The sequence below is a fragment of the Drosophila virilis genome, chromosome 4 (genome assembly GCF_030788295.1).
Source record: "Drosophila virilis strain 15010-1051.87 chromosome 4, Dvir_AGI_RSII-ME, whole genome shotgun sequence".
Classification (NCBI taxonomy): Eukaryota; Metazoa; Arthropoda; class Insecta; order Diptera; family Drosophilidae; genus Drosophila; species Drosophila virilis.
In genome coordinates this window covers 22907880-22926493 of record NC_091546.1, presented here as the reverse complement: position 1 = coordinate 22926493, position 18614 = coordinate 22907880, and the positions used below count along the sequence as shown (strand labels likewise).

At 38.8% G+C, this 18614-nt stretch overlaps 1 protein-coding gene across 1 annotated transcript in view; it reads right to left on the bottom strand.

Moving 5' to 3' along the window:
* Positions 1–1177: 1177 nt before the first annotated feature.
* Positions 1178–18614, bottom strand: part of LOC6627632 (mitogen-activated protein kinase kinase kinase 7) — a 35436-nt gene continuing 17999 nt past the window's right edge. The window contains exons 2-6 of the mRNA XM_002051062.4: positions 2421–2483; positions 2059–2355; positions 1817–1996; positions 1608–1752; positions 1178–1537 (exon numbers count right to left, since the gene is read on the bottom strand). Coding sequence (XP_002051098.2) covers positions 1401–1537; positions 1608–1752; positions 1817–1996; positions 2059–2355; positions 2421–2483 — 822 coding nt within the window. The 3' untranslated portion in view covers positions 1178–1400. The remainder of the gene's footprint in view (positions 1538–1607; positions 1753–1816; positions 1997–2058; positions 2356–2420; positions 2484–18614) is intronic.

Sequence of the window (18614 nt, the reverse complement as noted above, 5' to 3'; positions counted from 1 at the left end):
CTTCCGTGCGGCAGTCATGACTAACTTCATGAAAGTCACACCTGTGAGCGCTTGCTCATAACAACAATTATGCTAATGTAGTTCAGTCCGGCGACGTCAATCCAACATAATTGCTAACAAATTAGTCATGGTCACACTGGCCCAACTGCAGCTGCTGCAACAGCTACAAATGAGTGTCTGGGCTGTCGGAGTCCATTGTGCTCCCACTTGACTTGTCGGAGGCGAAGTTTAACACGTTTCATTGTCTAGCTATGTGTGTGTATGTGTGTGTGTGTGTGTGTCTGTGTGTGGATCCTGGCAATTTGCGTGTCACGCTGCACAAATGCCAGGCAGCCAGCTAGGTCCGGGTAAAAACCAACTGTGGCATTTGCCAGCCCACTTCTGCAGGGCCCAATGAAGCAAATGAGTTTCATTTCATGTCCTTCAAACAGACGCTTGTCTGTGTGTCCTAACTCCTGCCCGGCAGCCGGCTAAGTTGGCCCAAAGTGTTTGCCTGGCTGGCATCAGTGCCTGCCGGTATTCTAACCGTGTTCTGAAGCGATCTCCTCCCCCAACCCCGTCAACCTTCAACTGGTGTTGCCTTTCGAGTGCTCCACTTTTGATGGAGTGCGTTAAATTTATATTATAATATTAAGTAAATGAATGGGCTACTTAGGAAGAGAGAAGTAGCCCCAGTTTGTGTTTGAAGCATTGTTAATATATGCGTAATCATGCCGAAGAAGGTAATGCAGTGTCTATGAAAAGGAAGCTTGTGTCTAAAAAATTTCAATGCCCGTATAGCTTAATAATACTATACTATGAAATATCTCAGGAAAGTGTAACAGCTATTAGTAAATGAGATGTGAGATATTGATGGATTTTCTACGATTCTGTAGAAAAAATGAAAAGTATATGATATTTTATGTTTTTCGCCAATGTCAGTTTTCTTTTTATACACTGAACCCATTATAAATGAGTGAAAAGGGTATAATGTGTTTGTGCAAATGTATGTAACAGCCAGAAGGAAGTATCTCTGACCCCATAAAGTATATATCAGCATCAAGCCATGTCCGTCTGTCTATCCGTCCGTCCATCCATAAGTATCCGCATGTCTGAACACAGAAATCGGAGAACCTATAAGAGCTAGAGACTTGACAAGAAACACAAAAGTTATTAAAGAAAACGACACAGTAGCGCAACATGCATTTGGTGTTAGTAGAAGAGGGTTCAGGGTATGTCCCTTGTCTTACTTGTTTGTATTTGTATTGTTTTGTGGACCATAAATGTTTTTATAGACAGACTTTAAAAAGTGATCCACATAGACTTTACCTTAGTCCACTAGGGTACATAAATTCATATTTGAATAGCTCATACATATGGATTAAATGTTTTAGTTATTACTGTCAACTCCTGAAAGTTGCTTAGAACTGTTTTAAGGTTTCCACAATACCCTGCATAGAGGGACGCTTCTCGGGGTTCTTATCCCAACATTCTTGCATCAGAGTTTGTATTTGTTCAGGACATTCAAAAATTAGATCTTTTAGTGAGGGCCGTAACTCTGCATAAATTGAAATTTTAATGTTATTCTTTAACATCTATAATCAAACGCATATAATTTATGAACATACCGTGATCATTAATATGTCTTAAGAGTTCAATAGGTTTAAGGTCATCTTGTTCATAGTACGGCATCTTACGCGACAGAACTTCCCAGATTGTAATGCCCATGCTAAAAACATCACATTTCTCAGTATATCGCTGACCATTGAAAACCTGTGTTGTGTAAAGTGCGTTTATTGAAATGATTTATATACCCGACTATATGAGATATATGAACCTCGGGTGCCATATACAAGCAAGTACCCAGTCTACTTGTCATTAGGGTTTGCACATTTCTGACAAACCCGAAATCGCAAAGTTTCAAAGTGCTTCTTGTGCCGTCTAGCAACATATTGAGAGGCTTCACATCACGATGAATCACTGATCTCTCTGATAGCCGATGTAGATAAGCGAGTCCCTTTAAATGGAACATGAATAAGTTTCCATCCGCTCTGATTGAAAAACGTATGTATTATATACCTCCGCAGCCTGACGTAACCAGCTTATACCTTGTGCAAGTGTATATGGTGTCTTGCTTTCGTGTAAGAGGGACCACAAGGATCCGCCTTCTGCATATTCCATAATTAGGTGGGTTTTCATGTTTTCGGTCGCTATACCCTTTAATTTGATGATGTTCCTATGATCGACCATTGCCAGATAAATTACCTCGCGTTCAATATCCTTCCTCTCAGTTGTCTCCTCTACGGTTTTAATAGCAACCACATCGCCATTATAGGTGCCTTTGAAGACGGATCCAAAGGAGCCTCTTCCAATTTGCTACAAATGTTGCACTCTTTTTTTTACTAATATTAACCTTATACATATTTACCATATAAATGTACCTCTCCGAAAACAAGCTCACTAAGTTGAATTTCTGACATCTCTCCGTTAGCTTCGAACGTATACTGAAAGTACAAGTATAAACTGATATTAATTCGTACTACCTGGCGATATCTTATCAGCTGCGATAACAAATTTTCTTATTAGCAATACACATTCAGTTTTGCTATCGGCTAACAAGATTAAAATGATAAAGTGATGTAGAGTTTTGACCTGAATGAAAGGATGAGGACTTCTGTAATATATTACAAGCCGACATTGATGCCCTTAACTCTTGTGTCGATCCGATAAGTTTGGCGTATTATACACCTTAATCTTTTTAATTTTGTCTGACTTACTATGGCTTACATGAATCGTTTAGAGTGATTAGTATCAGTACATAACAGTATTCTCCATAAAGTTTGGCTAATGTCTTAGTTTAAATTCGTGTTGTACATTGAAAAAAAAAAAATGAGATAAAAGAAAGTGCTATAACACACGAAATATATTTCCGATAGTGCGAAACTCATATACCATATAAACAATTTCAGGTCATATGAACATGTACACATATTTTGAATTAGTTCACGTCAATAAATATTTTACACTAGATAGGCATTGTACTTTTTATTTTCTATATCTCTTAAGTTGTGATTGCAGTTATTCTGAAGAGCTGAAAGCATAGAAGCGTATTGTATATGTATATAGTCAACGTTGTTTATTTTGCCACGATGATAGGTGGTTCTTATCAATACCGCATGTGTTGAACTTTTGAGCATATATACTATTTTTTTGAGTCATATTTAATATTAAAGAAAAGAACTCAATCAATATATCATTGCATTAATTTGTATTATCATGTAAGGAAGCTATTGGTCGGGGTATGAGTCTTAGTCTCACCAGGCCCAGCGACTTACAAGTATTATCAACTTATTGCTTATGAGTTTTCTAAAGTTTTCTAGCGCTCAACACGTCTACTGGGTAGACGTTGCCAATTCAGATTTTTCCCGTCAGATCTGGCTTTTTTGCAAGCCTGAATGCTTTATTAAATAATATAATAATATATTTAAAAATGCTTTGGCTCCTCATTTCTATGAGGATCTGCAAATAGATATGGGTGATGCCAAGTTTAGTTTGCTGTTGGATGAAACAACAAACAGTAATTATCTGCATTTAGTCGGCATTAGCGAGTCCTTGAATTTGTTGTATACTCTATTACTTTTAATGAAAATTACTTTTAATGAGTAGAGACTCACCCTGATCGTTGCACTAGCTCAACTTCGCCTCGAGCTTTCGCAGCCTCGCTTCAAACTAGGCTCCTTGCCCTTAATTAGCTTCAATACCTCGGCACATTGCCTTAACTGGTCTGATTACTAATACAATGTTTACATAGTATACAATACTTATATCCTATAACTATAATTATGAACTGTGGGGTGGCTACATTAGTGGCCGCCCCACAATTATAATTATTTTTATTTTGGTTATTATTAAAAATACGGAATATGGTAACAAATTATTATGTTCTAAAATTGTCGCTTATTTTTTTAACTTGTACCTTATATAAGATACTGAATTAAAAGAGAACGTAGTACTTTTTTATGTTCGCTAGTCCTTCTTATTATGCAACCTGCCTTTTTAGCTGTCAACTCCTTTTTGATATTTTCAGCCAACAATTCTGTAGCTCTCACTCGACGTCTATTCGGGACACAAGTTATTTTTTTCTAGTATCTGCCACTGCCATTTGGCTGGCAGCCCTCGTTTCTTGTCATTTTAAAGCCATTTGATGTATGACAAATCAAATTTGACAAACTGCCAACAGTTGTTTTGCATCTTTGCAACATTTTTCAACGCCTTCGCATGGTGGAGGATTCGCTAGTCCCCAAGTGTGTCCAGAGGGACATGTGAAATCAACGCTGTACTTTTTCACATTAATACTGTAGCATAGATATAGAGATGCAAGAGAGAGGATGAGAGGGATAAAGAGAGAGAGAGAGAGAGAGAGAGAGAGAGAGAGGTAGGGAGAAAATTTACATACTCATGACATGACATGCAAAAATGCTGCAAGGGACCAGGGAATTGTGGGGGTTTCAGTGAATGTAACTTTAATACAGACAAAGGGATTGAATCTCAATATGGGGCTTGCAGGCCACAATTCTAATGATGATGCTAATGATATAGCAGAAATTTCATATCATGTCCGATTAGGCTCTTGCTAGACTAAGCAAACCTTAAAGAAAATAACTAAACACGTACGAGCTGCCATTACATCGGTCGGTGCTTTGAATCCAAACGAATATTGCGCCAAAGTTTCTACTGACACTTGGGAAATAAAAAGAGTTAGCCGTTGCCTTTTTTGTTTAATTTCGTGCACCACATACCCAATCCCCCACATCATGTTCTATATTTTAAATAAAAAGTCAAGTGAAGCTCTGACTGTCTGACAGTCCAACTCGAAGCCGGGAAAACGTGCGCTCAATCAAGCGCCTCTGCAAGTACTGCTGCTGCGGCTTCTGCTGCTGCTTCTGAGCTTCAACTGGGGAAATTTACAAGTCACACACACTCGCAAAGAGAAAGACACAAATGCGCCAAGTGGAAACCTAAGTATGTGGTCGGAGTTGGAGCAGCAATTGCAGTGGAGGCGACTCATGACTCTTGACTCTCTTGCATATCGCATAAAAAATTAAATCGCCAGCGTAAGAAATATGCAATTTGCTCGATTTGTGCATGATTTCCATTGAAAAAATGTGTACAGGCAGCGAAATGATTATAAGAAAATAAAACTGGAACGTCAGAAAACAAATTATAATAAAGATTCAGGCAACAGCTTACATGAATTTTTTTTTATTTTTTTTTTTTTTGACTCAATTCAGTTACCTAAAATTGTGCTTTAAAAATGTATTTAAGAAACTTATTTATGAAACAACCTTATTTATAATATGAATATTAATGTTGAATATAAACCTATCGATTGTTGTGCATGTGGTGCCAATTCATATTTGCAACCTATCAATAGCAATAGATAAAATGTGGAATCTTGCTCCTCTTTAGATTAGGGAAAGATTCAATATATTCAAACTTTTTAAATGCACCAAGGAACTACTCCCAACATAGGAGACTAGTTACCTCAAACATTCATTTAAATTTGCACCTGAAGGAAATTCCAAAATCTAAAGAGTTTTCGTTACAAATTTAAATTACCCCCTTCCTCCCTCGCTCCTTATTTTCAATATGAAGCGCTTAAAAAGATATAGCATATGTACACTACTCTTGCAATGGTTTTTCGCTAAGTGTACCCAAGCCCCATGTATACCCTGAATACACATGATGATGAGAAGTCGTGCGTGTAGTTCCCTTTCCTTATACAGATATAACTGAAAACAGGAGAAGAAAAAAAAAACTATTTTAGAACACAGAGCGCTACATGTGCCGCTTCCAAAAAGTGTACCCCAAGGATATGGTGTCAGTTTGGCAAGTTATTGCATTGCATCGAACCCAAACCCAATGCGCAATGCTATTGATGGGAACGGTTTTAGGCGCCCAGTTACCAGTCGCTCTCTATTTGGTCCTCCCGGTACCCTGTGCCGTGTGCCCTGTGGCGCCTTTGACTTCCATACGCTTTTTGATTGTTGTGCGACTGTCGCTTAACATTCGAGGCTCGGAGTCAGAGGTTGGAGCTTCCAGCTTCGATGTTTGCCGTTTGACTTCATGCATGAGCGACTTTGAGTGGAAGTTCATATTGGGTCTAGTCATGTGCCTGGAAGGCCACCAGATACTCCGCCTGCGTACCCAAAATTACTTTTGCTCTGTCGCTTTGTACATTTTATATGAAGACGAAGTTGCTCCAAAGGGATAGCCAACTGCAACGTGAATGTAACCTGGACGCAGGCTTCAACTTCTGTTGCATCAACGTCCTGTGCATTTACCTGATGTTAATGCCGGATCTGGTCTAACCTGGGCAACTACTGGCAAAATCAAGTTATCTGCATTTGTGTTGTCGTGATGCTATGTGAAGTTTTGGGCAGAAACTTGAGACATAGACGGCAAGTAAATTAGTAATCAATATGTAGAGTTTTTGTAGCTCTGATGCCGCCGCCTGCAACGCTGATCCCATTAGCTGCACATGCTACTCTAGACTCAAAGCTCCCAGAGAACTTCAGGCTCCACTCCAGCTTAATCAAAAAACTTACCAGTCTGATGGTGGCTGCTGATGAAATGCTGCCACAAGAGCTGCAACTGGAGCAGGAGGCGCAACATTTCCTCCATTTCGTGATACACACACATAAAGCACTTTGTATGCATGTCGGCGACTTGTGGGCGCTGGCGCCTTCGGCTCCACCAACGTCTTTTGCCTTGTCCGCGTCCTGTGTTATGAATATAAATTTATTTCCCACGTCACAACACAAACATGAGGTACACACACACACACACACGCACTCCCCATATATATATATACAGACATTTCACACATCGCGCATAATAATAATAATAAACGATAACGAAATTTACTTCCTAGTAAGCCACACACATACACGACACATACACAGACAGGGGCACACGCATAGCGGGATGGCTCCTAGATGGAGCGACAAAGCGCATCCTTCCTATTTCCGGAGTGTGCTCTTTATGAAATTTGATGTTGCCAAACTATTACAGTGCCTTAGAATAGGTATATATACGCCTGATCCCACTCCATGGCTTATAATTTGGTTAATGCGTCTGCTTTGTGCGCTTACTTTGTGGCGTATGTCCGTTCACAGTAGAATATTTTGGTGTTAAACATTTCCAAAGTTGGTAGTAAGCGCAGTTCGCAGTTTGTGGACTTAAAACGATTTGAGAGTGAAAACTTAAATAGATTTTAATTTATGATCCATCAGATAAGCTAATAACAGAGAAAATGTTTGCTATAACTTTTCGACATCCTTTCCCCAATTGGCCGAAGTTGGTGCAAGCAGCATTTCTTGATTTGTCTGTTCATCAAAGTATTCTTATAAGCAGATCCACCTCATCACAGCACCCCTCAAATGTAGCCGGGTGCAATGAGTCAATGATCTCCTGTTTAACATGTATGTAACAATAAATTACAATCAAATGTAAAGTTACATTGTTTTGCACATTTTTATAGCAGCTTTAACTTAATCCAAATTTGTGGTGTCAAACTATTTTAACTATTAAAAGAAATCACAATCATATAAAAATAGAAATATCGATACTATTAATATATTTACATCCAATGCATTTGCCGAAACTTCAAAGTCTTATTAAATTGAACTTGAATTATTTAGAGCTAAATTTGCGGCCAATTATCATCAAGCCATGAATAATTTCTGCAATAACTTTGTAGCGAAGCACAGATGAGGTAAGTCTGGCCCAAAAAAATAAGGATAATATATAAATATACTTATAAAGGTCTATATATACGGCAGAAAGCGCAGCTGCTTGCCATTTTTCTAATACACGTTATATTGATGTAAGTTTTCATTATGCGGGGCGACAAACGCGCCGCAAGAAGTCAGCCAGCCAGCCAGGCAGGCAGACAAGCAATCTGTCCCAGCTACATGAGTGTGTGAGGGTGTGTTAGTGTGCGGGTCTGTGTGTGTGTGTGTGTGTGTGCATGGTACAACATTATGATGATGACGTTGACAAACCTACGCACAAGGCGACAAGGCAAGACGGCAGCTTAGCTTAGATTTTTTTATTTTCTTTTTTTTCCATACCCTGCACCCATTACACATGAATACAGAAGAGGGTTTAATGTTTTTATGCAAATAAATGTAACAGGCAGAAGTTGGCATTTCTCTGCTCCGATGGATTGGTCAAATTATGAACAAACTAATTCAATAAAATAAATTCTTATTGCTAGCATTTCGAAAATTATCGGCGAGGCATGGCTTAAACCATGAGCTCAAAGACCTGTTTTTCTCATAATTATGAGGAAGTGAGGAGATGTCGAATTCGTGCTGCGGCAGCTGGGTACAGGGTATCTGCTTGCGAGGCACACACGGCTAGTGCAATCTGATGTGTTTTTTTTTCGGTTTAGTTGCTGGCACAAGGAATCGCAGGAAACTCATCTAGAAAATTGTCAAAGTGACAGCTGTGCGAAAGTATTGTGACATGTGTTTAAATGAGCTGCATTTGCGATGCCTGTAGCCTTAAAGCCACTTCGAAGTCAACTTAAATTCAGTTTGCCTCAACTTTTTTGAATGCCGAATGCAAACATTCGAGTGGAGTAAGCCGAGCCAAGCCTCACAGACGTTTAGCAAACAAGCACAATGGTGCAGTAAGGGGGCGAGGAGATGGGGTGCGGGTGGTGGTGGATGTGGGGGGGAGTATTGCTCGTGTGTCCTGTTTTGTGTTTTGTCTGCATAATTTAAACGTTGCATGCTGCAAAGTTAACTGTTTTTTTCGTGTGGCGTGTGGCCCAATGGATTCTGTGCAGCTGACCAGCTGCTATTTTTAAACAAGTTGGCAACGCGGTGTCTATCGTCGGGAACTCGCTTTGTGCGCGGCAACTAAATTATCTCCATTGTTTGCGTTTGTCGTTTGCAACTGCCACACCTCTCTTCATCTCTCCATCCCCCCATTGCCATCTCTCTCTCTCTTTCTCTCTCTCTCGGTTGCTGTTTTGTGGTATTTGTTGCAATTGAAAAGGCCTCGCCGGCTCGTTTAGTGTGCCGTGGCATAAATTTCGTAGCTAAATTGTGTATTCCCGGCCTGGTTAGCTGACAGTCAAGCCATTGCGGCTGACTAGTTTATTGCGATTGCGTTGGTAACTGAAAAATACCGCCAAACAATGAAATCAATTAACTAGAGATGAGCACGAGGCGCATACAATCTTTTTTTTTTTTTCAATCCAGTGCATGTGAATTGATGCTAATGAAAGGCAAACATTATTGAGATTATACAACGAGAAATATTGCGTTTAATTGAACTGCTATTGTTGATCTAAACGGCGGCGAATTTTGTGAAACACGAAGAGTATTCTCTTAAATAAAACCCAGTACTACTTATTCTCATTGATATATGACTATATGACAGCATATAAATAATAATATATATAATTATATTAAACAATTAAAATTAACTAAAATTGAAGTTTCTTCATTTACAACTTCATTGAACATTCTTATCTATGAATGAATTTACTGAATCAATTTTGTACTAAGTATTATTATTATAATTTGCATCATTTTGATACTCTGAACCCATTAAAAATGGGTAAAATGGGTATAGCAGGCAGAAGGGAGCGGAAGGCTCCGAGCCGATAAAGTGTATATATTCTTGATCAGCAATAATAACCGAGTCGATCTAGCCATGTTCGTCTGTCTGTCTCTCCGTCTGTCTATCCGTAACCTAAGGATACCAGAACCTATAAGAGCTAGAGCCTTTAAATATTACCTGTAGGTTCTCCTAGTCATGCGCAGATCGAGTTTGTTTCCGATAATCGATAGCTTGCCGCGTTTCCAAGCAGTCTATAAAAATAGATATCGACATCAATTTTTTGAGATAATTGGGTAAATGTTAAGAGCTAGCCACCAAAATTGATATGTTGCTTCTAGAATATTATATATCATCTGAGTAGAGTCGGCAGCAACTTATGCGGTCTGTTGCGAATTCTGCTAGTGGAACTGGTGTTGGAATAAGAGGGTTCAGGGTATTTCCTAGTCGGAAGGTCCCGACTAGAACTCTTAATTGTTTTTTTAATAATATTATTATGATCATTATAACTTTTATTAATTATATTATTATTATTATTATTAATTTTGCTCCAACCTAAACTTTAATTTAATTCAGTGTCCAGTTAAAACTTAAAATTACCTTATAAGCTTTTTCGCTTTATTCAGTTGCCTGCTCTAACCGATATTCAACTCTTATTTCAATGTCAAAAAGTCAAGTAGGGAGTCGTTGTCCTTCTGGCACTTGACTCGTTAATCATTCGCCTCCAGAAATTACGTATACGTTACGTGTAACCGGTCAGATAAGCGGCGTGGGCGTCAGCCTGGGCAAGGTTAACGTTTCCGGATGACATTTTTGCTCTAGGACAAAACACAAAAGGGCTTTTCATTTGATAAATGAATGTAGTTTTCCACATGCAACGGGTTCAAGGTGACTAACAGCCACCTGAGTTGGCTCAGTGCCCATCTCCAAGATGCCAAGGTAAAATTATGCAAATGAGCGCACACTAAAGAGCCAAACAATTTGTCAGCCATGCAGTTTTCCGAGTGAAAACTTTGCAAGACAAATCAATATAACCGGCCAAAAATTGCAATTAAAATACTTGGCCTAAAAGTTGGCTGAGTCGAACGCGTGACTGCAGAAAAAACCCACTCGCTAATTAGGCAGAAAATCAATAATAAGAGACCTGAGCGGTCTTATCCATTAAAATCAATTGACAATGCCATTTTACAATCACCTGAAGTCAGGCATTGCGCAAACGGCACGTTGGATAAAAATCAAAGTCTGAAATGGCGCATACAAGAAAAAAAAAAAAAATAAATAAAAAGCATGCAAAAAGTTGTGGGAAGGTGGTTTCAGCCATTGGCTGTTGCATTTGGCTTTCTTTACGCCATGTTGTCATTTAACTGTCAGTTTGTCTGTGTGTTTGTGTCGCGAAGCTGTCGCCTAAATGTCGCCTGGGGAGCTCAGCAAATGCGTTCGGGGAGTCACAAGCTTTTTGGGTTGCGGCATGTGGCAACCCATAAAATTGTGAAGCATATGTGGAATATGTTTGCTGTGTTTTACTTTGCCGTCCCATGGGCTGAAGTGCCGCTAAAGATATAGCTAATCTCTATTACTCTTTACCTTTAAAACTTTTAAAACTTATCGCACAGCTTCAAGCTCAGTTAAATACCAAAAAATTCAGCTACACCTTAGACTCGTATATATACAAAAACATATAGTTGGTTGCCGCCAAAGTTTATCTCTGCTAATTTCCACCAAGCATTTGGGTTTTTGTCACCTGACAAGTACTTACAGGAGCTTTAAACTTAAGTTTTCGAGAGCGAAAAAGATTTTATAACAAACTTCTATTTAAGATAATGCTATGAGCAAATGTAGAGAAATTTCGTAATTTAAAGTGGCTGAAATTTTACTAATAAAAAGTTTCTGTTTAGGTTTTCCTACTGCTAATCTTTCAGTCTAAAAGATTCCTTATTTATTTAAATGAATATATATATATAAACTTATCAGAGTTGAAGATAAATGGTAGGACAATCAATGCATTGACGTTCAGGGCTTTTTCAGAGTATGTAAATATAGAAGTCTTAACACATATTTACAATTTAACATAGTTTTGCTTAGGTAAAAGGTTATGGATTCTTATCAGTTAATCAGTCTGAAGACATAGTACTATATAATAAGACAGACTTCATAGTCTTCAGCCATCTCTGTCTCCTACCTAACTTTTTGGCTAGTCAATGTTAATTGGGCATCATTTTCAAATCTGAGAAATAAGAGTTATATAAATATTGTTATATGCTAGTTGCGGCACATGTTTGGTACACAAGTGTTGTTTAACAAGCAGGCAAATATTTAACGATGCCACGCACTCGAGTGGCTGCTTAAACCGGCTAAACAAGCACTCACTCTGGTGGGATGCGCACTCATATGCTCACACTTTCAGATTCATATGGTATGAGGAGCCGCAGCATTTGCACTCACCGTTAAGTAAGTGCCAGGACCTGTGCCACACTCTATAAGTAGCGATACGTAAAGCCGAAGGAAAAACTGTTACGAAATATTGTATACACTTATTGGTATAGGTATTTGGTTGTGTGTCTGTGTGTGCGTGTCTGCGTGTGTGTATGAGTGTGTGTTGGTGTTGGCCTGGTTTCTCAACGTTCGACTTTGCAGCCATAAGTAGCCGGCAGCCTGTCTGCTGCAATATCGCAAGGAAAAGGCAGCAAGTGAAAATGGCAAGGATGCAGCTGCAGTTACAGATGCAGCTGACACAAAATGCCAGCTGGCTCCTTAAAGTATTGAATGCCTCAGTGCACATGTGCGAGGGTGTAAATATATGTATAGCCCGCCAACCCGTCCTCCGCTCCTGCGAGCAGTGTTCTCTGTTGTTGTTGATTTCCATTACTTTCAATATTTTCCAGCATTTTATTTGTCTGCTTTAATTTAAATGCATGGCCTGGCCAACGAGCTAGACGAAAGTGGAAATTAAATTTAAAAAACAAAATTTCCCAACAATTTGCAGGCCTGCCGGCGCAAACGCTTAATCCTTTATGCCTGTTCCTTTAGTCGCAAAATATAGAAAAAGCGTATAAGAATGCAAACGGTGGGGTGCAAGAAAAAAAAAAAAAAAAAAACAAAAAAAAGGACGAAGAAGGAAACAAAGTTACCAAATACTTTGGCGCATTCCGCAGTCCTGAGCGCCGCTGGCTACACTCAAAAATGTTTGCTGGCGGCCCAATAAAATCATCAGGAAATCCGCAGCCAGAATTGCAGCTGCCAGGACAGCAACAGCAACAGCAACAGCAAAAGCAAAGGACGTGGCAGACACGACTGTCTTTCAATTTCTTCCCTTTGCGAAAAAATGCCTTTGCCTGTTTTGCCTGCCGCTTACCAAATTTCTTTCCTTCTTTTCGTTTTATGCGTTTTCATTTTTGCACTTGAAACCTTTCCATTGCTTTAAAAAGGAAACTTCACAGACGAATTTCCATTAAATTGCTGTGAGTGGCGCCTTTTCTTTTTGCCAAATCAAATGAACTTATTCTTGTTATTTATTTATTTTTTTGTACATATTTTCCAGATACCTCATTTTGATCTATCTGTAAGCGTCTGAGTTCTTTGGCAGCAATTGCAATAGGATACTATTTAATAGGGTAAGAACTATTTTATTTTTATCACATTGAATTTCACTCTATTCTCTCATATTATTTTCCATTGTATTTTTTACATACTCAACTATACTCTCTCTCTCTGGAAACAAGCGGATTTTCAGATATATCATTAAACTCTTCTACATTTGGAGGGAATATTATACTCCAGAATTGGAATTTCGAATTTGAAAAGTTCAAAATTCTCAGATATTTATTTTATAAAATTCTTTTCTATGCAAAATATTTACAGTATTCTGCTTGTACTCTTAATTCGTAGGGTCAAATCTGGTAGGCAGCCAATTAAGTTTGACAGTCGTCAGTTGAAGTTCCATTTCCGTTGCGCCAAGTTTTCTTTAGGGAGCAATCAGCTTGAATCCCTTTTTTTCACTAAACACAGTCATAAAAAGCATTCAAGGCTCCCCACTAGTTGAGTGTTAATGCAGAGCATGTGAAATTGTGGGTATGAGAGAGAGAGAAAGATACACTAAGAGAGGGAGATAGAAAGAGAGAGAGAGAGAGAGCATGTGAGTGGCTTCTAGCCTCAAAGGAAAATCCTTGCCGAATACGTGCGGCATTTTCAACGCCAATAAAATCACAAAGTCACGTACGGTACGCCTTGGCCCATGTCCATCACGGGCACCACAACTCCTTTCGTCCTTTTGGTCCTTTCGGTCCTTCTGTGCTTGCGTCTGGTTGCGTTTTGTACTAGTGTTTTATGGATGTCCTGCGGTTGCTCTACCCATATAAGTGTGCGTCCCATCATGTCCTTTATTATGACAAGCTGCGGTTTTTGGGCTCGCCGATTGCCTTATCGTTGAGGTCCTTGTAATAACTCTGCGTTGTGTTTGTGTTAATAGTTTTTGTTTGTTGTACATATTTATGGGGCGAATTTTGTTGCTCTGGCCGCTTAATGTCAAGGAAAGGGGGTAGATAAAAGTATTTGTGGCTGTGTGGCTAGTTATTAGAATTAATGCGAGGAAATATCCTTGACAATTGTTGCTTTTGGATATCCAACATTGGCTTGCGGCAAGTTTATTGTGATGGGTATGTTTTGGGAGGAAATTGAAAGATGATTCGATTGGGAAATATACTTGAGATTACTGAAGATAAACTGTTTTATAATGTGCAGAGATATTCAGACAGATAAATAATTGCTGAAAATTAAAGATAATAAAGGGTGCTTATAAAAATAATATATATTAAAAGCAACATGTTTAGCATACTTCTTTCTCTTGTAATATTTTGTTTACACACAACATCACGATAATCTCGTTGTAGATTAGTCAATGGCAACTTTCACTTGACTGCGTGCAAGTGCATGTCATGCTCAAATCAATGTAAAGGTTACCACAGTCCCTTATACCTTACCCCTAGTTTGTCTGTCGCCCGCTCGACCCTCATGTATATCTATCTATTCATATATTTACATCACTCTCTCCAGCTGCGCTGTTGCACAAATACAAACGGGAAGGTTGTTGGCAATTTTTCAATGATGTCCGCTTTAAGAATTTATGAAAACGATGAAGCTGATTTCATGGTAACCGTGCCAACTATCATGTGAGAGCCAAAGCAAAAAGCAAACTAAAGCGAAACGAAACGAAACGAACGGAACGCAGCGAAACGAACCAAAGCTGGGCAAACAAACACGAACTCAGTCTCAAAAACAAAGATCCTTTTCGCAGGATTGCCACAAAAGGTTGCCAATGCCATTACCACAGTCAGTGCTGCACAATCCCCGTTGTTGTTGTTGTTGTTGTTGCGGTTATATCCTTGCAATGATTTTCCAACGCTGTGTTTACCCACGTTCGTCCCCCGGCTCATCTGTTTGTCCTGCGTCCTGTGCCCTTTGCTGCCTCAGCAGCTCACTGAGCTGTGCGAAAACCCGCGGCCCTGGCCGGGAATAAATTATTAAATCATACACAGTTCTAGTTTAAGGCAAGCAGCTTAAAGTTCATCTAGGTTTACCTAGCACTGGCAGGCGGTTGGGTAGCTACGATGGGGGCGGTGTGTGCCTGAGCCATTTATGAATATGCGGCGTTGAAATTTCACAGTCAGCGCTTTGCAAATCTGCTTATGAGCTGCCGTGCCACTCGCTCAAGCGTCTAATTGAAGTTGCGGCAAGAACGCGTAGCATGCCACAAGCGACGCAACGGCCAACTACCGCGATAAATTCTGCCAAAGAAATCGCTGGCAATCGATAATCGCTTAATTGGCCACAGGACGAACTGGTTGATGCAGTCGCTGGTACCGAGCATAGAAGTACAAAAACCACAATAAAAAATGAGCTAACGAATTCTCAATTGCGGCGTCACGTGCGCGGCTTGTGGCAAATGGCTTAACTTGTGGTCTGTATATGGCTCTGTATATGTGTGTGGGTCTGTGTCTGTGTTGGCCATATGATTTTAAGGCCAGTAGAAGCAGCGGGAAGACAAGAATATTATTTCCACACTTAAACGGTACACTGATCAAAAACTGAGTTTTTTTATATTAGAACAAACTGTTTATGATGAAAGGTTTTTTGTAGTTTTTAGTTTTGGACATAATGCGAAAAACTATTTCTTTTCTTACATTAATTATTAAAACTATATCTGGTTTTTATTAAAACTAAGTATATCTTGAAGTAGAACAATCTACAGAATGCTATCAATATATATTTTTAAATGTAAATATTGCTTGAATATTTCACATAGCTATTCTAACTGATCATGAATTAGAAGTAACTCCACATCAGCACTTGCGAAGAAAATATAGAGATTATTCAACTTTAAATTATTAATAAAAATAATATAAAATTATATGAAATGTGAAATTTTTAATGAATGATATATATGTAAATGATATATATGTGAATTATATATCAAATTTCAGCTCAATCAGATTTTTTATATTTTCTACATAGTTTTTATTTGTATAAAACTCAGTGCTAACCGAATTCGACAGTTTTTCTCCGATTTTTTTTTTTGCCAGGTCATTTACAATGCTTTTGGTCAGCATTAAAACCCTTTGAAATGACTCGTTAAAACTTAATGTTTGCACCTTTTTATGATTACCTGTGCTTATGGGCCACATAATTGCCAATTGCGGCGCATTGCTCAAATATTTTTCGCAGCCCCCAAAATGTATTCCACGAAAACAGCTTACATATGTCGACATTTTATACGAGACTGAGTACTAAAATGCCTTCTTTTTCCTGCTCTTTGGGTCTGCAGGCGTTGTAAATAAAACATTGTAAAGAGACAAAAGGCAAGTGGCATAAAATGAGCAGCGACCAACTCATAAAACAAAATGCCAAAGTGCCAAAGCACAAGCCGCAAGTGCCGTCAAGTGCGAAATTTAAATTTGCATAAATTATACAACAGCACAAAAATTTGAGGGAACAAGCAAGAAAAATCAGCGTAGCAATACAAAAAAAATAGATATATTTAAAAATTGTTGGCGGAATATCATGAAAAATATATGATATAATCATGAGGCCCATTCCGCAGAGCGTTACAGATTTGGGCTTGGTCAGAAGCTGACCGACCAGCTCTTTGTGCTATTATGTTTTAAAAAAAATGCTGCAACAAAATGAAACAAATATAATAAAAAGACAACAAGTTATATATATATATATATATATATATATATATATATATATATAAGTTATATATATATATATATATATATATATAAATATTAGTTTTATATATTATTGAACTGAGGTTTCATGATTTTCAAAATTACGAAGAGTGTTGACTTATTAAAAATTAAAATCTTTAGCTGACTAAATGTTAACTATAGTTAACATAAGCATTAGCTGCGTCACTTTAAGGCTTACTTGTCTAATGAGTTGTCAGTTCCGGTAAATCAAAGTTAGTGTTGCCCCAACATCAAAGAGAGCGGGTCTCTAGTTGAATGGAGGGGGGTTTTTTTTTGTTATTTTGGGTGCTTTCTGCCTCTTCGATTAAACTCGCATTCGCAGCTCAAAGAGATATATTATCTTTTATGTGTGGCCTCGCAGCATCGTCGTCATTAGGCTATGCACTTTTTCTTCTTTTGGGCTTATGTCTGGTCGGTTTTTTTTATATATGTGTCTTCCACCAATTTTTTTCTTTTTTGAGCACATTGCACTGAACGGGAATCATCACACACACTATCACACACACACACACACACACACACGCACACATATTCGCAGATGCCGTGACGCTGCAATTTTAACACTTTGAAGTCCAGTTTGAATTTGGGCGTTGTTGCATGCTGGCCTTCTTTCTAGTGGCAGCCGCCCCAGAACCCGAACCCACCGGTTCCTGTGCTCCTGCGGTGCTTTAGCGCTCGTTTCCTTTTGCAACTATTTCAACAAAGCGCAGTGCAGTTACTTTTATGTTTTGTACGTGCCCCAGCAAAACGACAGCTGAGCAAAAACGCAAAAGAATCGCCGGCTATGATGATGTAGCACGTGTCAACATCAGTTGTGACTGCTGCCTCTATTGCTGCTGCTGCTGCTGCTGCTGCTGCAACTGGCTCAGGCATTGGCTCTGTGTACGCTGCACAACATGACCGCCTGTCATCATAAATGTCAGAGGAGTTCAGCGTCCAGAGGGGTAACAAACAGAAACACAAAAAATAAAAAACTAAGAAATGCTAGACGGGACATGCACTGACATTTTGCTGCATATCAAAGTGAAATGGGATCTGTGTATAACCTGCCAAAAATTATATGGAATGTGTTGACAACTGATTGAGAACTGTTTAGTTAACTGTGTGTGTGTGTCTTTTGAAATTAAAATAAGCATAGCAGGGTCTTCTTCTGGCGTTAAAGAAAGCTTTTGCAGCTTTTTATACCCTGAACCCATTAAAAATGGGTATAAGGGTATATTGTATTTGTGCAAAATCCAAATGTATGTAACAGGCAGAACGAAGTATCTCCGACCCCATAAAGTATATATATTCTTGATCAGCATCAATAGCCGAGTCGATTTACCCATGTCCGTCTGTCTGTCCGTCATTGGGTATCATGAGTTATCAGATCCAATAAAAACTCACTTTCACTTATTTATATCTTCAAAGAAGTTTTGTACGATTCAACTGATTCAACAAAAAGTTGAGTACTTATATGAAATTTAATTTTTAGAAAATATGAATCTATAAAACAAAGCGTATACAAGTATTTGTTTAGCTTTTATTGTCTACCTGAACCCAATTGAGTTACTTACAAATCTCCACCTGCAATTTGTTTAGACGTAATTTGTGTTTGCCACAGTTTCGACAGGCTCAATAGGCGATGCCCAGTTGCCCAGTGGTCCAAATTAATTGGCACCATTGCGGCAATTGGGGGATTGGCAAATTTGGTGGCTGGCTGCCAAAACTGTCAGAAATTCAATGCGCGTTGCCCCGACCAGCATAATTTCA